The sequence below is a fragment of the Gracilinanus agilis genome, chromosome 1 (genome assembly GCF_016433145.1).
Source record: "Gracilinanus agilis isolate LMUSP501 chromosome 1, AgileGrace, whole genome shotgun sequence".
Classification (NCBI taxonomy): Eukaryota; Metazoa; Chordata; class Mammalia; order Didelphimorphia; family Didelphidae; genus Gracilinanus; species Gracilinanus agilis.
The window spans coordinates 382,689,978-382,714,759 of NC_058130.1; the positions used below are offsets into that span (position 1 = coordinate 382,689,978).

At 34.9% G+C, this 24,782-nt stretch overlaps 1 protein-coding gene across 1 annotated transcript in view; it reads left to right on the forward strand.

Annotated features, from left to right (window-relative positions):
* The window catches only part of RANBP3L (RAN binding protein 3 like), a 57,355-nt gene extending 44,923 nt beyond the window's left edge, over positions 1-12,432 (forward strand). Inside the window, 3 exon segments of the mRNA XM_044664340.1 lie at positions 2,523-2,665; positions 9,693-9,882; positions 12,376-12,432. Of these exon segments, the coding sequence (XP_044520275.1) occupies positions 2,523-2,665; positions 9,693-9,882; positions 12,376-12,419 (377 nt within the window). The 3' untranslated portion in view covers positions 12,420-12,432.
* The last annotated feature ends 12,350 nt before the right edge of the window (positions 12,433-24,782 follow it).

A 24,782-nucleotide genomic window follows, 5' to 3' on the forward strand; every position in this document is an offset into this window, starting at 1 on the left:
CTCTCCCTCTCCCTCTCCCTCTCCCTCTCCCTCTCCCTCTCCCTCTCCCTCTCTGTCTGTCTGTCTCTCTCTACTTCTCCCTCTCTCTGTCTGTCTGTCTGTCTCTGGTGTGTGCGCGTGTCTCTGTCTCTCTGTCTCTCTCTCTGTGTCTCTCCTCCCCTCTCCCTCTTCCCTCCACCAAAGGACCAGGAGAAAGAACTGTAATACTACTTGCTCCCCACTGAGAGTTTTATTTAGTTCCTACCTTTCTCAAAGTTACTCAGTTAACCACCTCCCTTCCACATCTAAAACTTACTCTAAATTCTTTGGCTTTGGTGGTGCTATCATCTGTGAAATATTTCTTCTTCCTCTCCAAAATGACCATCTCTCTTAATCTTTTTCTCCTCTCCCACTTCTGCCTCTTCTAACACCCTGACCTTACAGGTTCTTAGTCTTCTCAACTCTGACTTCTTTCTCCAATTTTTCTCAACCAATCACAGGAGTGGTCATACCTTAAACTTCTCCCCCAAGTGAATTTGCCTGAGTACCTGAATTCCTAGTGATGATTAATAGCAATCATAGAATTTTTCCTAAATATACAGCACAAGGTAATACAGTGAGTTAGTTCTAGTGAGAAGTAAATGAATAAACAAAGCATTTATATAACACCTACTATGTACCAGGCACATGCTAAGTGCTTTACAAAAACAGCTCTATAAGTTAGATGCTGCTTATATCCTCATTTTACAGTTCAGGAAACTGAGGCAATCAGAGGTTAAGCAACTTGCCCAGGTACTACCCCATGATTAATGTCTGAGATCAAACTCAAACTCGTTTTCTTAACTATAGGCTCAGTTCTCTATCTTTTTTTTTTTTTTTGCCACCCAGCTGCCATAAATGTGTGAGTAAATGTGATACAGAAATGACCATTATATATCAAACCCTTCCCCACAATAAACAAACAAAAATTTTTTAACCAAATAGTATGTTAAGATTAATACTCAGACTTTTTTTTCCCCAATTAATTCTTTTTATTCCTTGAACCAGATTGCCTAGACACCTATCTGGAGTTCAACTAACCCTCCACTTTGCTTTTTTTTTTTTTTAAACCCTTACCTTCTGCCTTAGAATTAATATTAAGTATTGGTTCCAAGGCAGAAGAGCAGTAAGGACTAGGCAATGGGAGCTTAGTGACTTTCCCAGGATCACACAACTAGGGAGTGCCTGAGACCAGAATTGAAGCCAGGACCTCCCATATCCAGGCCTGGATCTCTATCTTCTGAACCACCTAGCTGCCTCCCATCTCCACCTTACTTTCTGCAGCATATAACTGGCCAGGGAATAAGAAGAAGACTTTTTGTAATGGTAGCCATTTTTTTTTACCATTTTTAGAGTGTTTCTATATTATTTCAAGTTATAGGTGTACTTAGGGTAGAGGAAGCGAGGACTGGAAGCCAGGTTAGCAGAAACATTTAGAATAGCATGCAGAAATCATAGCTAAAGGGCCAGGTTCTCTAAAAAAGTCAATAAAGAGTAGTCAGGTCAAATTCCTTGGCATCAGCCCAAACTGATGAGCAAAGATAAAATTTTAGATCTGGGAGATGGGCCAGGGTCACCTTCCAGAGTTCTATGCAAAGTGTAATGAAGCAGAGGTCTAGATAGATTACTATATCTGGAGGCCTGGGCCATTCAGGAAAACACAGAAAAAATCATGATCAGTGTGTAAGTCTGAGAAAGTCGGTATCTAGAGAATGGAGACAAGCAGGAAACCACAAGGATTCAAATATAGAAGCATGGTTTGAGGATTAGGATAGAAGACCTGAACAAAGGGAAAAGATAGGGAATAGAATTGGGACCAGGCAGGTAAATCACTATAATGGAGGTTCACTCACTGGTTCTAGGGGAGGGGTTTTTGTCCTTTGCCCTGGGTTAAGAAGGTAGATGGAGCACTGGGTCTGAATTCTGGAAGACCCAAGTTTAAATCTGATCTTACACACTTATTACCTGTGTGACCCTGGGCAAGTAACTTCACCCCGTTTGCCTCAGTTATCTTGACTGTGAAATAAGCTGGTGAAGGAAATGGCAAATTACTCTAGGATCTTTGTCAAGAAAACCTCAAATAGGGCTACAAAGAATCAGACATAATGACTAAAACGACTGAATAACAACAAAAAAAAGTCTTTGGGAAGAGAAAACTACTAGCAGGTTCATGCTTCTTGTTAGAGTAAGGCAGGATTCTTCAGATACTGGTATTTGCTACAGATATTTCAAATTTCGTTGGCGTTCTCCCATTTTTTACCTCCCCTTTTATGTTGAATTCATGGCATTTGGTTTTTTTTTTAAAAAGTTTACAGTAAAATGAACTCTTAAATCTAATTTGAAAACAAGACATCAATCCCAATCAAAACAATTATGATGAGCATACAATCTGAAGGAATTTTTTTTGTCTTTTTGCTATCCTTCAAATGATAGAAAATCTTAAGGAGACTGGTGAATTAATTTTTTTTCCTACAACTCTTAAAACATATCAATTTCTGTTTTAGTTATGCGAAATCAAGGCAGTCTAAGGCTGATCCTCAACAGCAAACTCTGGGCTCAAATGGAGATACAAAGAGCAAGCCTCAAAAATCTACGCATCACAGCCACAGATTTAGATGACTGTTGCATCAAAATATTTTTAATCCAGGTAAGAAGTTTCGGGGTTCAGTTTTTTTGTTGTTTTTTTTTAAAATGATTATCTTATAGAGCATATGTAGCCCACTGAAATAAGCAAACAACTTAATTTTTCTACAATAATTATATGAGAGGCAGGATTGTATCATTAGCACAGGAGAGAGAACTGATGAAGTAATGAAAACATTTATTTATTATGTCTACTAGATGCTAAGCCCTGGGGATCCAAATATAAAAATGAGACAGCTCTTACATTCAAAGACCTTATATTCTAATGGGAGATAATCCTTTTGTGGGGAGTAGTGGCTGGGTAGGGAGTTATGGTCTGAAGAGCCCCCAAAATGGTGACTTGTACAATAGTGCAGTCTATTGGGATGCCCTTTCCAAGGGGCAATGGTTGTGTTCTCAGAGCAAAAGATTGGAAGGGAGCAGAGGATGGAAAAATGGCAAGGGTGAAGATAAACCTTACAGAGTTAAGTGGCTTAGCAAGTGCCAGGCATGATCTACTTCAGGGGTCGGCAATGTATGGCTCTTTCTGCAGGAGCCATAAAGTCAATTTTTTTTCAGGCGCTGTTACAGGAGCGCACTGTGAGCACTGTATGGCTCTCACGAAATTACATTTTAAAAAATGTGGCGTTTATGGCTCTCATGGCCAAAAAGGTTGCCAACCCCTGATCTACTTAGAAAGGTAGAATACTGAAAGTGGCCATGGCACAAAATGACCCAAGTGAAAGAACAAACTGACTTGATTAAGACCTGAGTTGAAGTCCTATTTTTGACCATTAGGGGACACTGTGATCATTCAAAATTACTCTACTTGGTGTCCTTACTCTCTAAGATTTTAAAATGCAGAACAAGGTATCTACCTGTATTGGTTGAAGGAATCTTTTCAGACTCAGTCGGTATATTAGTTAAAGCAAAGGTCTGGAGCCTCTCCCCCAAAGCTATTACTACAATTTCTGACCACTCTTTATACTTTTATAAAGTATACTTATATTTTACACATGATAGACCTGGACAATCCAAACACCGAAGTAGAATTTAGTCTAAGATTAGAATTGCCAATCATTTATCAGGGCTGTTGGCAACCATTGAGGAATGTAATATTTAGATCTTGTCACATTCTTGTCAAGGTATTTGAGAATTCATTCAGCAGCAGACTCACTCTCAATTTTTTTAATATACCCCCAACACACACACACACACACTCACATTTAAGGAAAGTAAAGCAAGCTGCCTGTTTAAAACTCTGTCTTGTGGAAACCTATCAAAATCTTATCACTCCCATTTTCAGTACTGATTTTGATATTATGGGTATTTGGGATTTAGTATTGGTAGGCTAGCAGGATTGATATTTTAATTTTGGCCATTTCCCCCCACCCCCAGTGTTTTATTTGTTGTTATTAGCAGTAGTGGTATATAGTGAGAAGGACCCTGGACCTGAACCTAGAAAAGTTCAGGAGATGTGTGTCACTCCTTGACTCAAAAAGCCTTTAATGATTTCCCATTGCCTAGTGAATAAAATACAAATCCTTGATTCTGACATATGAAGCCTTCCATATTGTTATACTCTTCTCTAAACATCGATCTTTCCAACCTTATATCAGACTAGTCTTTTCTCCATACTTTATGTTCTTTGTCTCTAATGTCCCTCCCTCTATCCACTTCCCCATTTCTTTCTATTGAAATCCTTCTCTTCTTAAAGTCTCATTTCTTATATTATTTCCATCTTGCCCCATGTTCCTGCTCTTCCTCTCTTCCACAATTAAAAGCAAGAAGTGGAATTTTCACGTAAGAGGTGACATATAAATTATCAAATTGGGCTCATAGGAAGGGAAAGAATTCAACACAGGAGTAGTTTTAAAGCTCATTTCAGCATGAGGGATGATATGAGCAAAGGCACAGGGACAGGATCTAGCTGGACAGGTATAGAGAATAGTTCAGAATTACTAGACATAAGTAAATATGAAGAGGTAGAATGTGAAATAAAACTAGATAGGAGGGTGATATTAAGTTGTGAAGAATCTTGAAGGCTAAGCAAAGAAGTCTGAACTTTACTTTGTAGGCAGTAGGAAACCATTACCTATTAAAATGACAGGATAAGAAAAACGAGTCTGGTAAAAAGGAGGACGAACTGAAAGTCAGAGAGAGTAAAGAAGACCCTTTAGAAGGATATCGCAGAAGACTAGGCCACTGGTAACAAGATCTGTGTTGTGGTAGTTGCTATGAAAATAGAGGCAATATGAGTAAAAGAGAGACTACACAGGTAGTCTTGGTAACTGCTTGGATATCAGAGAAAAGACCCATTATATCCCCAATATATTGAATAGAGGAGACAGAGTGAATGGTACTATCATTGAACAATCACAATATCAGAAGGAGGAACAGGTTTAAAAGGAAGAGGGAAGATTAATTTTGGATATAGGGGATTGACTGAGGAGTTGAGGTTGATAACTACATTGTAAACCTGAGTAACTAGGAAAATAATGATTGCTTATATAGTAATACGGGAGTTAGGGAGATAAAAGGGCTTGGGGAAGGGAAAGAAAAGGAGTTCAATTTTGGTCATGCTGAGGTTGAGATGTGTACAAGACATCCAGTATTAAATGTCTAATAGGCAGTTAGAGATATGAAACTAGAGGTCAGGAGAGATGTTATAGCAGGAAAAATAGAACTGAGAATCATTTCCACAGAGATAATAGTTAAATCCAAAGAGAGTGATGAGATCACCAAGTTAAATAGTATATAAGGAGAAGAGAAGAATGTCCAGGACAGTCTTGGAGGACATTCATGTTTAGTGGTCATGACCTAGATGAAGATTCAGTAAAAGAGGCTGAGAAAGAGCTAGTCAAAGAGGTAGAAAAGAACCAGAGGAGATGAGTGTCACAAAATCAGAGAGAAAAGGGTATCTAGGAGAAGAAGGGGATTGATAATGTCCAATTGACTTCAAAGAGGTCAAGAATATGAGGTTTAAGAAAATCATATTTCATTTTTCTTCTTTGTCCTTCCATTCATATCTGTTTGGTTTCTAATTAAAAATCTATTCTTACTTCTATAATACCCTTCTTTTTAAAAAATATTTTTATTTCATTAAGTATTTCTTAATTATATGTAAAAAAATTTTAATTCACTAAAATTTTGTTTTGGGATCAAAACTTTCTCTCTTCCCACTTCCTCTTGTTTTTGAGACATTGATATTGATTATACATGTGAAATCATGAAAACTTACTTTCATATTAGCCATATTGCAAAAGAAAACAGACCAAAAAAACAGAAAAATAAAGAAAATTTTAAAAACATGATTTAATGATTTTCCTTTGTTTTAAAAGTTCCAGAAGATGAATAATAACAACTACTTATCAAATACTTGCTGTGTTTAGGCACCGGGTTGAGAAAAATGCAATGCTTTATTAGGGAATGATTCCATTCCTTTTAAAGCAGAGGGATGTGGCACATACACAGATAACTAAAATATTAAATAAATTTAATTGCAATCAACATAAAAAATGCTTTAATACACATCAGTGTATCAGTTCTCTTTCTGGAGGTAGATAGCATTTTTCATCATGAATCCTTTGGAATTGCCATTGTCCTTTTCAGAGTAGCTAAGACTTTTACAGTTGATCCTCCTTGTAATACTGCTGCTCCTATGTACAATGTTCGTCTGGTTCTGCTCACTTCACTTTGCATAAGTTCATATAAGTCTCCTCGGTTTTTTTCTTCTTCTCCCTCCCCTAAAATCCTTACTTTCCATCTTAGAATCAATACTGTGTATTAGTTCCAAGGTAGAAGAGCAGTAAGGACTAAGCAATTGGGGTTGTGTCTTTGCCCAGGATCACACAGCTAAGAAAGTATCTGAGGCCAGATCTGAATCCAGGACTTCCCTACAGGAGGCCTGTTTCTCAATCCACTGAGCCACCTAGCTACTCCCTTCCCAGGTTTTTCTGAAACCACCTTATTCATCATTTCCTATGGCAAAATCATATTCCATCATGATTATATACTATAACTCAACTGTTCTCTGATTGATGGACATTCCTTCCATTTTCAGTTCCAATCTCCAATTGGCAAATCATTCCACTATTCTTGCCTATTCATTGTTCTTGTTCAGTCATTTTTCAGTTGTGTTTGACAATATGGTCCCATTTGGGATTTTCTTGCAAAGATATTGGAATGGTTTGATATTTCCTTTTCCAGTTCATTTTATGAGGAACTAAGGCAAAGTTAAGCAATTTGCCCCAGATCATATAGTTAATAAGTGTCTGAGACCAGATTTTAACTCAGGAAGATGAGTTGTCCTGACTCCAGGCCAGCATTCTATCCACTGGAGCACTTGGTTGCCCATCTTTGCCAAGAAAATCCCACATGCAATCATGAAGCATTTAGACATGACTGAAACAGTTAAACAACAAAACTATTTTGTGCTGTTTTGTGCAAATAGGTCTTTTTCACTTTTCTTTGATTCTTTGGGATGTAGATCTAGAAGTGGTATTATTGGGTCAAAGATAATATACTTTACTTCCTTTACCTTTTGCCTACACTATTTTGAAAGTTTCCTAACTGGTTTCTCTGCCTCTAGTTCTATCCTATCCATCTATCCTACATGTTGTGCCAAAGTAATCTTCCCAATTTTCAGGTCTAAGCATGCCATTACCCTTCTGAAAGATCTTTAGCAGTTTCATGTTGTCTGTAGTATTACAGACAAACAACAAAGAAAACAATTTATGATGGAATGCAGAGCCCTCTAAGATCTGCCTCCAACCTTCCTTTCCAGACTTGTTTTAGACTCACCATTTCCAGACCTTACAGTATTCTTTTCTTATGCACAAAGGCTGTCCCACAAGGTGAACTATTCTACATCTCTGCCTTTTGGAATCCTTCTCTTCTTTTAAGATCCTCCTCAGGTGGCACTTCTTTTGTATGAAACTTTCCATATGACAGAGAATGCTATATACCTCTATACCTCCAGAGAAAGAATTGTTGGAGCCATCTTTCATATCATTATACTTATGGTTTTATTTTGGGGGTTTTAGTTATGTGTGAGGGTGTTCTTACAACAACAATATGGAAGTGCATTCTGCAAAACAATAAAAATAAAATGTAAATATCTGAAAAAAAATTCCCTGATTCCCCAAGATGGAATTTATTCATCTCTAATCATTTTTCTCTTTTGCTTTGACTTTTCCAAAGAATGTATCACATTCTGATTTGTGTTATAATTTTTGTGTTTATGTCTATCAGTCAAATCATGTTAACAGCTCTGTATCCATACCACCTAATCCAAGTCCATTCTACAGCACAGGAAACAAATATTTAATTAAATTTAATTAAGATAGTCTTCTGAGACTTAGAAATGTTCTTATTTACATCAATGATGTATTTACTAATGGGGATGAAATCAAAGATCTTTGGAAAGATTAAAGGAACTATGGTGTTTAATTATGGCAAAAGAAATGAATTCCAAACATAGCTATTTCTGCTATTTAGTTTATGATCTGGAATAATTTCTTCATCTTCAAAATGAGGATAATATCTGTCCTGCCTATCTTATAGGTTTTTTTATGGTGACCAAATGAGAAAATGTCTAAGTGTTTATCATTTGGCCTATAGCTATATGCTACCCTGACTCCAAAGTGTGGTATATCTGAGATTTTTAGGAGAAAAAAACAAAGTTTTGTCTAATTAACTATAAATATAAAAGAATTGGACCACAGAGCTTAAATGAATGCCTGCAATTACCAACATATTATTGACTCTTGTCTGGTATCATACTGACAAATTTTGATAAATTATTAACTATAAATGTAAAAAAAAATTATGGTCCACACATACAAATTTCTGATCATTGAGCCCATCATGAAGGTGAAAAATCCTAGAAAAATGAAGTGTATCAAGGGGATCTCCAAGCAGTCTTCTGAAAATACAGGAAGCATTGCTGTGCCCTTTGCCCACATGACCTGCTCCCCCAGTAATCTGTTTTTCGATTGACTGGTTAGAGGTTTGGAATTATTGAATCTGATTTGATGTCCTGCTTATTAGAATTTGCAATGCTTTATAACGATCAAAGAAAATTCTTAATTGATTCCTGAAGAAGTAGAAGAGTTCAGTTCCCCTCTAAAAAGTGGGAACATTGGAAAATATTCTCTTACTCATCATAAGCTATGAAATTAGAACTCCTAAACTGGGATTTTTGTCAGCTAATGTTTGCTTAACATTTGTAAATGTTCTAGGCACTATTTATGACATATAGAGTGGCATAATTCCTCTCCATAAGCCACCCAAAAATTATTCTCCAAAACTGATTTAATGAATATTCTTTTTAAAAATGCTTTTATAAATTTTTTGCTTCCCTCTATCCCTTTAAAAATTTTTTCCCCTTCGTAATGGCAATTGAGGGTGACAAATAAGTGTGTTTACAAATCACAATTTCCTTTTCCTCCATGATGGGTCCTGCAGCCATCTCTAGAACCAAACCTTCTAAATTCAAATCTGATGTCTTTAAAATAGCTCAACTTTGCTTTTTCAATTTTATTCTGCATATGTTATGTATCATTACCATCTTACAATTATTCCTTATAGAATGAGGGTTGATTCAATGTAAATTGTTTTTCAACATTTGGAGGGGGGAAGTAATTATTATCTACTGACTCTAACTTTTTTCATTGTTCAGTCATTTCAGTCATGTCTGACTGTGACACCATTTGGAGTTTTCCTTCTCCAGCTCATTTACAAATGAGGAAACTGAGGCAAATAAGGTTAAATGATTTTCCTGGGATCACACAAATAATAAGTGTCTAAGACTAGATATGAACTCAGGTCTTCGTGACTCCAGGTCCAGAGTTCTATCCACTGCATCAATCTAGCTGCCCGTTACTCTACAAGATTTATGTTGCATAGGTACTTTTCTTTCAAGGGACCAAAGCCAAGTTATGTTAATAAGGAGGAATGAAATTCTTTTTAAAAAAAAAAACCCTAAACATATGAGATATATTTAAAAAATACTTACCTATCAACATTTTTAACAATTTAATTTTTTCCAGGCAAGTGCCAAAGATATTGGATGTCTTTATGCAGCAATACATCACCGTCTTGTTGCACTAAAGACCTTTTACAAACAGGAACTAGAAGGAAATGAAATTGAAACTGAGTCAGAAACAGTTATCCAATTATTAAGTTGTGATAGTTGTGATGAAGATGATGATATGCTTAAAATCACCACAGATGGGTCAGGTAAGTTGATTTTTAGTCTTATACCCCCCTAAAACCCAGTTTCTGCTAGGCTTTTTCTGAAGGCTAATCATATCTTGACATACATACATATAATTGGGACACAGTTTATAGAGTAGTTTCCATTTTCAGGTAATTCTCCTCTTAAAACTTTACATTGCCAAAAACTTATTTCTTGATTTTTTTTCACTTTATTTCTTATCAATATTAGTCTATGTATATATGCGAATGTGTGTGTGGAGAGGAGGACACAGAGAAGCAGAAATAGGACAATTATTCAAGATTGACCTGTATTTATGAAAATCTTGTTTCTTCCCTTAAAAAAAGACTCAAACTTAAGGCAGCTAGGTAGCACAGTGATTAGAGTGCCAGGCCTGCAGTTGGGAAGATCTGCATTCCAATTTGACCTCAGATAGATTCCTGCCTATGTGGTCTTAGTAAAGTCACTTCACTCCAATTGCCTAGCCTTTACTGTTCTACTATTTTAACTGATATTTAGTTCTAAGTTATCTAAGTTCTAAGATATCTAAGTTCTAAGATCTAAGTTCTATCTAAGATCTAAGTTCTATCTTATCCAAGATATCTAAGTTCTAAGACAGAGGGTAAGAGGTATTTCTAATAGCAAATACTTTGGACAGATCCAGCATCTCTTAACAATCAACTTTGTTGCTATTTAGGGAATGTGTAATCATTCTCAAATACTCAAATTAGAACTGTGGTCTTGATTCAACAACCAGCTTGAATGAAATCCCATTGTATAATGAATAGTTGTAAGATGGTAATAGCACATATGTACACATAATCTTGAAAAAGTAGGTATAAAAACGTATTGGGGGGGCAACTGGGTAGCTCAGTGGATTAAGAGTCAGGCCTCGGCAAGTCACTTGACCCCCATTGCCTACCCTTACCACTCTTCCACCAAGGAGCCAATACACAGAAGTTAAGGGTTTAAAAAAAATAAAAAAATGTATTAAGGTTACTAAATTATCAATCTTAATTTAATAAAAGATGTACCTTAATAATTAAACTAGCTATATATAGTAAGAGAACATCTGAGAAAAGACCTAAAAACTTGAAACATTAAACAAACTCCAATATTTCTTTGGCAAGTTGATTCTTTTCTCCAAAAACCATTAATGCTCATAATTTCTTTTTCAACTCAAAGACAGTGTAGGGAAAAGTGATGATTTTATTAAATACTGAAAAATTTTAATTATTACTTAATTATAATTATGTATATGTTATATATGTGTGTATATAATAATAATTATATATAATGTCATACACATATAACATATAATTATTAATATAATATACTTATGTATATAATTATATGTGATAATAATATGTATGTATTATATAATTATGTGTACATAATAATATAATATAATACATAACAAATAATTATAAAGTGTTCTATAAGGTATCCTTTAGTACATTGTAGTAACTTTAAACTGCACCAAATCCTGTATACAAATGCATAATTTAAAATTTTTTAATATTTCATAGCAGTTATTTCCCCCTCTATTAATTTTGAGTTGAAAAGACATTGGAGAAAATTAACAGGTTTTTCCAGGGATTTTTTTAGAGAAAAGGATCAACTTTTCAAAGAAATCATTGCAATATGTTTCTCTGTATTAGAATATGTTTCTCTGTCTCAGGTTTTTAGTTCCTTTCTCAGATTTTCTCTATGTTATTGTATTCAAAACTTTGTGACCCCTTTCAGGGTTTTCTTGGCAAAGATACTGTAGTGATTTGCTATTTCCTTCTCTATCTCATTTTACAGATAAAGAAATTGAGGCATATAGGTTAAATGACTTGTCCAAGGTCACACAAGTAGTGTCTGAGGTCAGATTTCAATTCAGGAAGATGAGTTTTCCTGACTTCAGGCTTGGCACTCTATCTGTTGGGTCACTTAGCTTCCACAATTGAGGAATATCTTCCTGTGGAATTGAGATTGATAACTTATATTCTTAACAGATTTTTTTGTATCTACTTAAAAAAAATCTGCCACTAGCAGAGGCAGTGTGGCATAGTGGACTGAGAGATGGCCTGGGAGTCAGCAAGTCCCTTGGTTTGATTTCTATCTCTGACACATAATGACTGTGTGACTCTGGGTAAGTCACTGAACATCTCAATACCTTAAGCAGCTTTCTAAAACTAAAAATTACAAAAGAATTATTCACCTGCTTCAAGATAGAGTTCTCCATAATGGTAAAATCTTGGGTCCAGACTCTGTTCCCCTCAACTAAAAAATAAATAACTAAATTCTGTCACTACTTGTTTTCAAGAAATTCGGACCAATTTTCTACAACTGGCTTGTTTCTGAGATGCTTTCATATGTAGAATTATTTGTTATCTATAAGTACGGAAGTTATATATTTTTTTCCTTTTCTGGCTAGTGAACATTCTTTTGATTCAATTTAACTGCATGAAATGTTATATTGAAAAAATTATTTATGTTATAATAACCAGATATTTATATTTTTTCTTCAGATCCTTCTAGATGGAACCACAGATCACCAGTTGCCTGCTCTTGATAGAACTGATGGTCCTGATTACAGCTACAGAAGGACATTGAAAATCTTAAACCATTCAAACTCAACTTCAAATGAGAAAATCCTATATATTCATTGAAAGGTTTTAAAGAAATTAGTTTTCAAGAGAATTAGAATTTGGACTGCTTCAGATTTTCTCACTTGTAGATTTTAAATATTATTTTCCTACTGCTTTTGATTTGGATTAATCTGAAGAAAAATTACCAGAATATATGAATTATATCACAGGCTCAAAACACATCATTTTCAGAGACATTATTTCAGAAGAGAACTAATTGGGATAATTCATCACATTGATGGATAGAATAATTAAAAACTAGGAATTATTAGGTTTTGTAAATGTCTAACTCAAATATTTATTTTCACAGTTATCTATAACATACATATTTTATAGACTTAAAGGATTATTCCTTTGAAAAATGCTATTGTAAGTACAATCAAACTCATTAAGCCATTTTTACCCTTGGCAAAAATGTTCTACATTTTCCACCTAGATATATGATTTAGTAAAATGTTAAATTTGTGTGTTTACAGTAATAATTAGCTTTTTAAACATCTTTAAATATATATCATAACAGTATCAAAGTCTCAAAATATCTGATTTTTAATTATTATTCTCTATATTATCATAATGAAAGTAAATTATTTTCTTTAACAGCATTTAAAGTATAACTATAAAGTTATTATACTTTTAATATTTAAAAGAACCTACTCAAATAAGACTTGTCTTTCAAAGTCATCTTGGGACTTATCTCAATAATTCTGTAATTGCTTAAGATTTTTGTTTTGTTTTTTAACTCTTTTGGAATTACCCAAATATTTGATTTATGAGCTAAACACAAAATTAGTTTCATTACTTTGTAGTTATAATTTATTATTTAAAACCTAAAACTAAATTGCTCAGTTTGAGAAAAAAGGATTAAAAGAATATTTTGAGTGAAAGTAGCACTTGAATAATTATATATTGATTCATATTCATTATTCTGGGTGCCAGAGTACTCATTTGTATAAATGATGTTTTATTTTAAAATGTAGTCACATAATTATATGGGATCTATCTTTGGTTCTATAGTCCTCCATGTATAGATTTCAAAGAGTCTATGACCCTAGATGGGAATATATATTTATGTGTGTGTGTATGTATGTATGTATATGTGTATGTGTTTACATATATACATATATGTATTTCTTTTTATTAATTTTTGGTTTCCTTTTTATTTGTATTATATGAATTAAAATCATTATTATTAGAAGGGGTCCATAAATTTCACTAAATTTTCAAAGAAATCCATGACACAAAAAAAGATTAAGAATCCCAATTGCAGGCTGACTTGTATTACATTATAGGCATTTAATGAGTCACATTCTCTAGCTTTTCTTTAGGATCAAGACATTTTTAGAAATTAGTGAACTATGGTAGGCTGATTTAGCAAGTTACTGTTTCAAAGGGGTTTTCTATTCTCCTACACTTGAATAATTCTTAAATGTAACTATTTAGGATGTCCCATTCTAGCCTTGTTTTCTATTCTAGCTTTATATTTCATTCTTTTGCAATACTTTCATTTTCCAAAAAAGTAATCTTCCAGTCCTATTTCTTGCTTTCCCATAGCCATGCCCTGGTTTATGCAAGTCCATGTTCCTGGAATTCCATTTTCTCAGCCTTCTTGTTGAAATCCTGCTGATCCTTTGAAATTCCATTTAAATGCTTCCTTCTTCCCCATAAAGCCTGATCTGAGTCTTCCTAGGTAGAAATAATTTCTCCTAATGTTGTGGAGTGTAATGGTAAACCCCTGGGTTCAGGAAGGATACCTTTTGCAAGAATGCAAGAGCAAAGGAAATTGGGGAACTTATATACCATTTGGGAAGATCCAGGGGCTGGGAGAGATGATTGACATTATACTGACAGGATACAATCAAGCTAGAGAAAGGGATCATAGCCAGAGGCTAGGGTGTAGGGGAAAGGGACTGCTTACACAATGGATACTAAAGGATAGTTCCTGCCCAGGTATGCCTTCCTGGGACCGGGTCTTTGATACAATGGGCAAGACTACCAAGACAAAAGGGTATTTAGCATTTACCCTAGGGTCCATTATTCAGTCTGCAACTGCTAGCCTGAGATTCCCTTCAGGGTGGATTCTCTCGGGAACAGGGAACAAGGACCAGCTTTTGGGGTCTCCAACCTACAAACTATTTCTAAACTTGGGGTTCATCATAAGCTACAAGTTTGGGAACTCTAGATTCCATGTCGACAATACTTAACATAGTTAACCTTGGTTATAATTATTTGGTTTATACACCAATTTCCTCTATTATAGACTATAAGCTATTTGAGGATAAGGACTCTTTTAAAATTCAAATTCCCTTTAACACTTAGCATACTTTCTTAAACAAATAAGAATTTGTATAGTACTTTGCTATTTCCAAAGTACTTTTCATATTTTTGCCTTTAGAATTTATTTTTCTATTAATAATTTCTTCTCTATCCTACTCTTTTTAAGTAAAAAAACAAAAAACAAAAAACCACTTTGTAATCGATTTGCATAGTCAAATAAAATAAATTCCCACATTGGGCACATCCAAAAATTTTTGTCTCATACTACACTTTGAATCCATCACCTCTCGTTTAGGAGATGGGTAGCCTTGTCATCAGTTCTTTGGAATCATGATTTGTCATTGCATTGATCAAAGTCTTAAGGTTTTCAGAGTTCTTTGTCACTTGTAAGTCACAAAAATCTGATGAAGTGGATATTACAGATTCCATTTGACAAATGAGGAAAGTGAGGCTTAGATTTTAAGTGTTTAGTTAAACAGCCAGTGTCAGCAAACCAAGCACTCTATCCACTACCCCATGATGACTCATGGTAATAATCTTCACAGATTGAATTTGAATAGTGCTTCTCCAACAGCCCTTTATATATGTGGTCTGAATTGATCTTTAAAACAACCCAGTGAGAGAATTGTTGTCCAGTCTCTGCTATAGTATCTCTATTGTACAATTAAAGAGAATGGAGCTCAGACAGTTGATGTGTCTTACCCATGGTCACATAGCTAATAAGTATTATGTCTAGGGATTTGAAGTTATGGCTTCTGAGTCTAAACTCAGTGTTCATTCCTATCTGATTACATGACTAATGGAAGCATGAATTCACTTTTCAAGTCACTAAGATGCCATGAAGTCCCATTTTGAGAGAATTACACTAAAGGCTGTACTTTTGTTGTGGGGTACAGCCAATGTTGTGGGCTATAATGGTGAACCTCTGGGTTCGGGAAGGATACTTTTTGCAAGAATGCAAGATCCAAAACTTAGCTTAAAAGTAAAAAGAGATATTTATTAGTAATGTAGAATTATTGGCCAGGAAGACAGAATGAGTGGAACAACCCTGGGCGGGTTGCTCCCAGGAAGCTTCAGTCCTGGGATTTTTATATTCTTTACAAGGGAGAGGACATGATGTTATGTCATGGTGTGGGGTGATTCTAGAGTGGTAAACACTCAGGCATTTGGTGGGGTGTTTGGTAATCTGACCGAGGTCTGCCTGAAGACCCTCATAGTTTAGGGAACAGATGGATGCCTGAGATGCAGTCTGATGGTATCAAAGTGTAGCTTGGAGGTGCAACCCTATATCCATCTCAAACTAAAGGACTATCTAAGGATGATAATAATCTCAGGGTCTTATAGAAGTTATCAGATGTTCTTGGGCTAGGAGTCACAAGGACAGAAAGGAGCAAGGGAATTTCCCTGTTTACAGTTTGCCTGTGTTAAAGGGTACAATGCCCATGCCACTTTGTTTCTAATAACTCAAAATTGATCAACAAAATAAACATTTATTAAGTATCTGCTGTGGGCTAAACACTATACTAACTTCTGAGAATACAAATGTAGCAGTTAGTCTCTGCCATAAAGAAGTTTACCTTTTCTAGGGGTACAACAGGTTTACTGATAAGTAAATACAGGATATCTACCAATAAATACACAGTGATGAGGTGAGTGGAACTAACCACTAGGGAAAAAAATGAATACACAGAGAAAGAATAAAAAGAAAATGGAAAAGTGGGAGGAGAGTTGTAGAAGACAAAAAAAAACATAGGGAAATGTAAGAACCATAAGCTGAAAAGCATATTGACAGAGCAGTAAAAGAAAGATTTTTTTTGTATCTATGGGTTTTCAGATGTCAGATTTGTACAAATGCTCATAAGGGAGCATTAGTACTTAGCCCAATTTCTACTGCTTTTGAAATACAAAAGTGGTTTGTTTGTTTAAAAAAAATAATAATCCGGGGGCAGCTGGGTAGCTCAGTGGATTGAGAGCCAGGCCTAGAGACAGGAGGTCCTAGGTTCAAATCTGGCCTCAGACACTTCCCAGTTGTGTGACCCTGGGCAAGTCACTTGACCCCCATTGCCTACCCTTACCACTCTTCCACCTATAAGTCAATACACCGAAGTTAAGGGTTTAAAATAAAAAATAATAATAATAATAATTTCATTCAATTTCTTGACCCATTCACCTTTGTCCCTTCAATCATTTCTTCAGGGACGGGGCAGGGGAATGAGATCATACTTCCATATGTCACCAAATCAGAAAATGATCAGATCTATCCTTTGCTTTCATTATTTTCTTAAATCTTTGCTGTGGCTAACAAAAGGGGGAATAAGACTTACTTTTTAGGACAGAAACTTCAACAGGATAGAAAAGGGTCATTGTGTAAGGGGCTGAGCTAAATCTTCCTCATAAGATGGTGATTTGGCATTTTTATTGCCTAAAACCCTAATTGTTCTAAATCCTGGTGGGTGTTAGCCACAGAAGCCTGAAGACTTTGAACCATTTCAGATGTATTCTGTGTATGACAAAAAGCCTTTGTGATGTGAGAGCAGAATATGGATGTTGAAGGTGGAGGAGGAAATCCTTTCTTTGAGACTGTTAATGTTTACAACCCATTATTTCATATATAGCCAAATCCATGATCTTTATGCTATCTTTATTAGTTAAAAGTAAGTGCCCGCTTTGGGAATTATTTCTATTTTAGATTACAGGAAGTTGTCAATGATTTTCTTAAGATGTTTTCCAAGAAACTGAAGTATACAAAGAGAGTAGTACAGTAGTCTGACAGCACCTTCCTTATCAACTGAAGCAATAGGAAAGTTCTCAAGTTTGGAATTGAGCCAAGGAATATGCCCACAAGATTATCTTCTATATATAATATAATAGTTTGGTCGTACCTAGTTCTTTGTTTTCTACATTAGAATGTAAACTCCCCAAGAGCAAGGATTGCTTTCTGCCTTTCTTTCTATGCCCAATGCTTAGCACAGTGCCTGGCACATAATAAATACTTAACTAATAGGTTCTGACTGACAATAGTTCAAATCGAATATTTTATTGAACAAAGGCCATCTACAGGGAGGAAATATAGTAATTTCCTACCTGCTCCGGGGTTTCAATATTCCCTAAACCTAGGATATGCAGTGTTAGTAGTATTATCATACCCTTTATCAGCCAAGAAAGGCCTTAACATGATCTTAGAAACCAAGACCCTAGGGAGGAACATTCAGAATTATTGACAAGAGCCTTTTGTTACAGAAGCATTGAGTTAATCACAGTAGGGAATGGAGTGTTAAAAATGTGGTGAACATCTAAACCAAATCCCACAGAAGGAATCCAGTACTAATATACCTAGAGGGTATAAAAATGGGAGATCCTAGGTAAAGTACATAATGCAAAGCTAAGAAACAATGGCAATCAATTGCATAGTAAACCAAAGCTGGTAAATCTACCTTAACATAATTCCCTGGACCAACATAGGGAGTCACTGTTATTCTATATTGGCCCGAACACTGGGATAATTCTACGAATATTAGAAATGTACATTTACTTTTAGGATACAAAATTGAAGAGCTCAAGTGTACCCTAGAACACAATATCCTCAAACCAATCATTCTTAGGCTATTGGGTATGTATGTGAAAGCATCTGGGAGGGGTGAGACACTGTTGAGAATGCTGTTAAGTGAGTACTTAAGCAAAATCTATTTAGTGTCAGCTCTTGGCTTCCTTTTCTGGAGAATTAGATCAGCAAAAATTAATCTTGCTTGAGTTTATAAGCAGTTGACCACCAAGATAATCTCCCAACTTTTAAAAAAAATTCTAGATGTATGATAAATTGTGTTTTGCTTCATTTTAAACCATGTGTTCCAGTAGAGATTCCATATCTAAAACAACAGATCAACAAGCACTTGGGGGTTGAAATAAACAATCCCTATAAAACATATTCAAAACACATTTTGAATTAGTTTGCCATTGTTCAGTTTTCTCCATTCCCTACTGAGTATTCCCTCCTGAGTACTTAAAACATGTATGAAACATAAAAACATATATAAAAACATACTCCAGTACTTCCAGGTAAAAGCAATCTCATGAAAGCAATCACTGGAATGTGAAAGCCAGCATGCATGGGGGTTAAAAGCAACAGACAAGGAAGTGCTAAGGGTCTCAGGAGCCCCATACCACACTTCTCACAACTAGGTTCCAGATTGATCTACCTGGGGCCAAGGTTAAGTCAAATTGGCATAGTTTTGCACCATAACTTCTTTGCTCACAGAAGCCCTGTTGGACTGTGTGTTGTGTGTACCAGATATTGAAATCATTGAGGAAGAAATGTCTTAAACGTCTGCACACAACAGCTACCAGAATTTTAATTGGATGAGAAATGTTTATCGAAAGATTCTCAAAGGAGGAGAGATTAAAGGAGAGCCTGGAAGTTTCAATGAGGAGCAAGGAATACTATTACCTTGGGTTTTTAATTCTACTGTGACCAGTAATAAATCAAGGTATGAGTAAAAATATGAGTGGTGCTAGAATGGGGATCCAGAGAAACTGAGTCATCAGGAAGGGAGTGCAAGAAGATGAAGCAATTGAGAAAAGAAAAGGTTTAAGATGAAATCTAGATTTTTACTTGTGGAGCAGGCATTCTAGAGAACACAACAGAAGTGGTGGGTAATGTGGTTGTTTAGGGGCATAGAAATAAGGAAATAACGGGGAATAGAGAAAACTGAACAATGGCAAACCAGGATTCAAAATCATTAGGACAGGATGAGTATGATGGGTTAGAGATATCAATCAATGAGTTATGAGTTCAGGTAGATTATTGTACTATGGGGTTTGGCCTTGGGTTGAGTTGATGCTCAGGAAAGGACAAAGCAAACCTTAAGGAGTTGTGGGTGGCTGGAAAGGGTGCCTGGAGTGCAACTGAATGGCAGAACAAACAATTTAAAATTACCTAGTTCTAGGATGTATTACCATAATGTTTCACCTATCTGCAACCCCAAATTCAATTTAGCCCACATTTTTGAGTGCTTCCTATTTACAAGGAACTGTGCATTCGCCTTGGAGGAAATGGGGTGTTTTATAGAAGTGAATTTTCCACAGATCTGGATCATAGAATTAGAAGTGGAATCTTATTCTTTGAAATGTCAAGCTTTTTTTTTTTATGGAAAGTTTTGTCAAATGTACTAAGAGGGATACTGAGCAGAACTTAACCTTTTCATAATGACTTGGGACCTTGTTCTAAAGAATATTGTGCTTAGAGAAATAAAGTTCTCTACTTCAACATTGTCCTGCCTCCTCCCTCAATGTCAAACTATCAGCTGTCAGGTGTCACTTTTCTGTTTGTCATTGTGCCTGTCTCTGATAGCCCCACTCCTCCCTCCTCTCCTCTTCTAGTGAGTTTTTCTAGTCTGCTGTGAGTTGTGAAACAAATAAGCAAACTTATTCAAAGTTGTATGTTTTTTAAAAACCCTATGTAAGGCTGAGAGTGAGGAGCCAAGAATAAAGTAAAAAACTGTTTAGTACATGAGTTCTGGATTACAATCTCACCCACTCTCATCCACACTTCATCAACTTTGATCTTCATATATGTAATGTATAACAGCACTTTCTCCTCTTCAACACATTTACCTGTCTTAAAAAAAATTGTTACATTAAAATTCCCAGGCATCTCTCATTCTCCCTCCACTCCCCACATTAGAGAAGGCATCATTTGACCAAAAAAAAAAAGTATTCATAAAACTATGTCCATTCTCTGGAGGCAGACAAACACAAGTCATTATTCAAACAATTTTTCTGTTGCTTTATATAATGTTGTCTTGGTTCTGCTCATTTCACTCTTTGTAATTTTGGGTAGGTCTTTCCATGATTTTTTAAAAATTAACCTGCTTGTCATTTCTAATGGTACAGTAGTATTCCATTACAATTATATGTCATGACTTGTTTAGCCATTCCCCAATGGATGGGCCACCAGTTCTTTGCCATCACAAAGAGAGCTGGTATAAATATTTTAGGACAGAGGTTCTTTTCCTTTTGCCCTGATCTCCTTAGAAAATAAACCTAACAGTGGTATTGCTGGGTCAAGATAGGCACAGTTTTATAACTCTTTGGGCATAATTCTAGATTGCTCTCCAAAATGGTTGGATCAGTTCACAGTTCTACCAACAGTGTGTTAGTGTCCTTATTTTTCCACATCCCCTCAAACACTTGTCATTTTGCCCTTTTGCCATTTTAGCCAATCTGCTAGTTGTGAGATGTTATCTCAGAGTTGTTTTGATTTTCATTTCTCAAATAATGATTTAGAACATTTTTTCATTGAGTTGTATATAGTTTTGATTTCTTCATCCAAAAACTGTCTGTTCACATTTTGACCATCTCTCTGTATTTTAGATATGAGACTTCTAAGACATTGCCTATAAAAATAGATGATCTTTAAAAGTTTGGTCAAATTCACTTGTTACTCCCACTTGGTCCTGATGCTTTTAGTAACTTCATTTATGACTTTTCAATTTCTTTTTCTAAAACAGATTTATTTAGATATTCTATTTCTTCCTCTATTAGTCTAGGAATTATATAAACTATTTATATATAAAACAACTATATATAAATTATGTTTATGTATAAACAATATATAATTTAAAATAATTTATATATAAAATATTATTGTAAACATTTTTCTATTTCACAATGGGGCAAAAAACTCCTAATAGTTGCTTTGATTTCATCTTCATTACTGATAAATTGACTTTTTATTTTTGATCCTAATATTTGGTTTTCTTCTCTCTTTTTAAAAATCATATTAATAAATGGTTTATCTATTTTTTATAAAACTGACTCCATTTTATTCATTATTTCAATTTTTTACATTCAATTTTGTTAATCTCACCTTTCTCATTATGTTTTACTTAAACTGGAATTAAAATACAGGCATTTTACATTCTCTAAGCATGGGATGCCTGAATGTCGAGCATATTATGGATGATGGTGATAAGAAGGTCATTAAGAATGAAAACTTGACTGATTATAAATAAGTAGGTAACCTGCACATAGATGACTGAAGTTGTTTTACTTAGAACCATATTAATGTGAAACAGGACTTTTTTTTCTCAATCAAGTTCCAATATTTGCAAAGCATTATGTAATAGCTTTATTAGTATTTGATGTAATCTGTTAAAGCATGCAACAAAAAAAGGATTCTGGGATAGCTACTAAGAAAAATAATTGAAACATTAAAGACAGCTCCTGTTTATTTTGCAAAAGATAGATAGCCTTTTGATTCTTTTCCCAATTTGGGATAGAATGAACAGAGCAGGGAATAGAATGTAAATCTTTCCCAAATGCCATTTGCTGTTTAGTGCCAAGAACTATACTTAAAATAGTACAGAAGAGAGAGATCTTGTAGTCAGTTGCTTAAGCCTCACAAAATAGCAAAACTTAGTAAATTCTTCATCTTAAATGTGATTTCATTACTTCATCCTGGGATGAACTTCCTTTGGGGAACTAAACGAGAGACTGGTTTAGAAATCAAAACATTATCTTAATTTTTAATAGGTGATGTTCCTTTCAGTGACTGGGTTAGTGTTTGTTATCCAAGGTAACTTCTTCCCAAATATAGGTCCTAAGGAAGCAGAATTACTAACAAAAAGCTTGCTTGGCAAGCATGACATTTGGGCAAGGGGAGTTAGTTTTTATTCTTGTGGTATATTTGATTCTGCTGTGGCAGAATCTGATAAATTATCATCATTGTTCTACTATAATGTACATCTTTTCAGAGGACTGGAAGATAACTGTTTTTGTGGCTAACAATTAGCCCCGTGAAGATGTAGCTAGATGAAACAATGCTATAGGATACAGTTACATTGTTCCATAAGAACAATGATTTATGAGTGAATGCCTGCATAAATTATATTAGGGTTTTGCAATGTTATGTTGGGTTCAGTTATAATGTATTAATAATGGCATTGTGAAATGATATTTGGCCTCTCTTTATTTGTATCAGTTGAAATTCTTTTCCCTTCAACAGGGCTGGAGCATATTTTTACTTTGCCTTCTTCTCTTTCTAAATTCTACTGGGAAATTTTCCTTTCTGTCCTGAGCACACCTCTATTACATTTCAATTAGATCATAATTTATTTTACTTTGTTTATAATTTAACCAAGTTTTCTTGGCATCACAATGGAATAGAAAGTTTGGCCATTAGTTATTCCTAGCTTTCATCATATGTCTTATCTATCTCTTTCAGTCATATTTCTTTGATGACGTCCTTTACACTCCTCCTCTGAAATATGTTGCAGCTTGCTTATAGACCACGGGTCTCTCTGCTGCTCTTTTTTTCGACTTAGAGGAAGTTTCCTAGCGTGTTGTATGGAGTCCTTCTGCTGATTTTATAGGACATAGACAACAGCAGAACAAGGTAAAGTGGCATAGCTGGGTGGTGATCTACACTGGCATAAGGAGTGCCTACATAGATAAGATCGTAGGCTTGCCAGAGTATTGGAATAGAATTATAGTTTAATCCCTTTGATTCTTATTAGCTTCAACATTAGAGTATCCTTAAATTTTGGGAAAGTATTTTCATTGGATCTTATAATTCTCCTTATATATTGACTATACTTAATATAAAGTAACTTGTAATCTAGGTTACAATGGTAATGACAATTCAGTTAATGAGTTAATACCAATATTTTAATGATTTAAGGTTTAATGGATGAAGATAATGCAGTATAAGATAATGTAGATTATTTAAAGGAAATTGAATGATCATGGAAATTAAGAGAAAATCTATAAAATATTATAATCCAGTCTACCCCGCAAGAGACAGTAGAGGACAATTTCAATTTTGTAACCGTATCCATATTCATTTTTGTATGTCCCTGAATACTATCTTAAATCAGTTATTGATTGATCATTTAGGTACAGAGAATTTCCTGCTTTTGTTATTTTTCCCCTTATATATTGCCTTTATAAATAGTCATTACATTTGTAGACTCTAGTATATTAACCTTTGGGCACATTTAGGGAACTTTCCTACATCTTTGATTTACTACCCTAACCCAGAGGATCTTGGTGCTTCATTATGACTCCCTTTCTCCCCCAGTGCAGTCACCAACTCCCCCCTCTAGCCAGAAGACTTTAATAATGCTTCAGCTCAATTTGTAGGCTTACTCCAACTCTCCATATCATCTATTAGGCAAATCTATTGTTATTTCTTGACCCAATAATTTCACTGTTGGAATCAACCCAGAATGTGTTATTAGAAAGCATTATCTATGCAAAGATTTTCATAATAGCATTATATATAATTTCAAACAAACCCTTCCACCTCTGTGAACCTCCAACAAGCTGGAAATATTTGGTATATTTAAGAAACAAATAAGACTAATAAGCATGAGTTATACAAAGAAATTATAGGATCATAGATTTCAAGTTGGAAGGATGTAAGAGCTTAGCCCCTTAATTTTACAGCTGAAGAAAATGAGGTCCAGAGAGTTCAAATCACTTGCTTAAAGCCACAAGGCTAGCAAATGGCAGAGATAGGATTCATTCACACATTTAATTATCATTTGTTTAGTGCCAACTATGTGCCAGACACTGTGCCCAGTGCCTGAAATATAAAGACAAAAATACCCCCCAAATAGTCCTAGTTGTCAAGGAGATCACATTCTATTGTGGGGGGGGGGGAGGAAGAGGAGAAAAAAGCAGCATTCAAAATATATGCAAAGTAAATATAAATGATATACCATGTAACTTGAGGGTAAAGAGGATTTCTCTCTCTTTTAACATTGAGAATGCCACTAATGTTGGCTTCATTGACTTTTCATTTAAAAAAAAACACAGGATAATTAAACTGTTTAGATTAGGGAAATGCTATAGATGACATTTTACCTGTATATTACCAATATATTTGACAAGGACTTTCATGATATTCTTTGTTTAATGATAGGACCAAAGAATAGTCATAAATCCTCTCCACTAAAATGTCACAGTAATCTAGGTTTGGTCTTATCATGTTTGACATTTTTATCAATGACTTC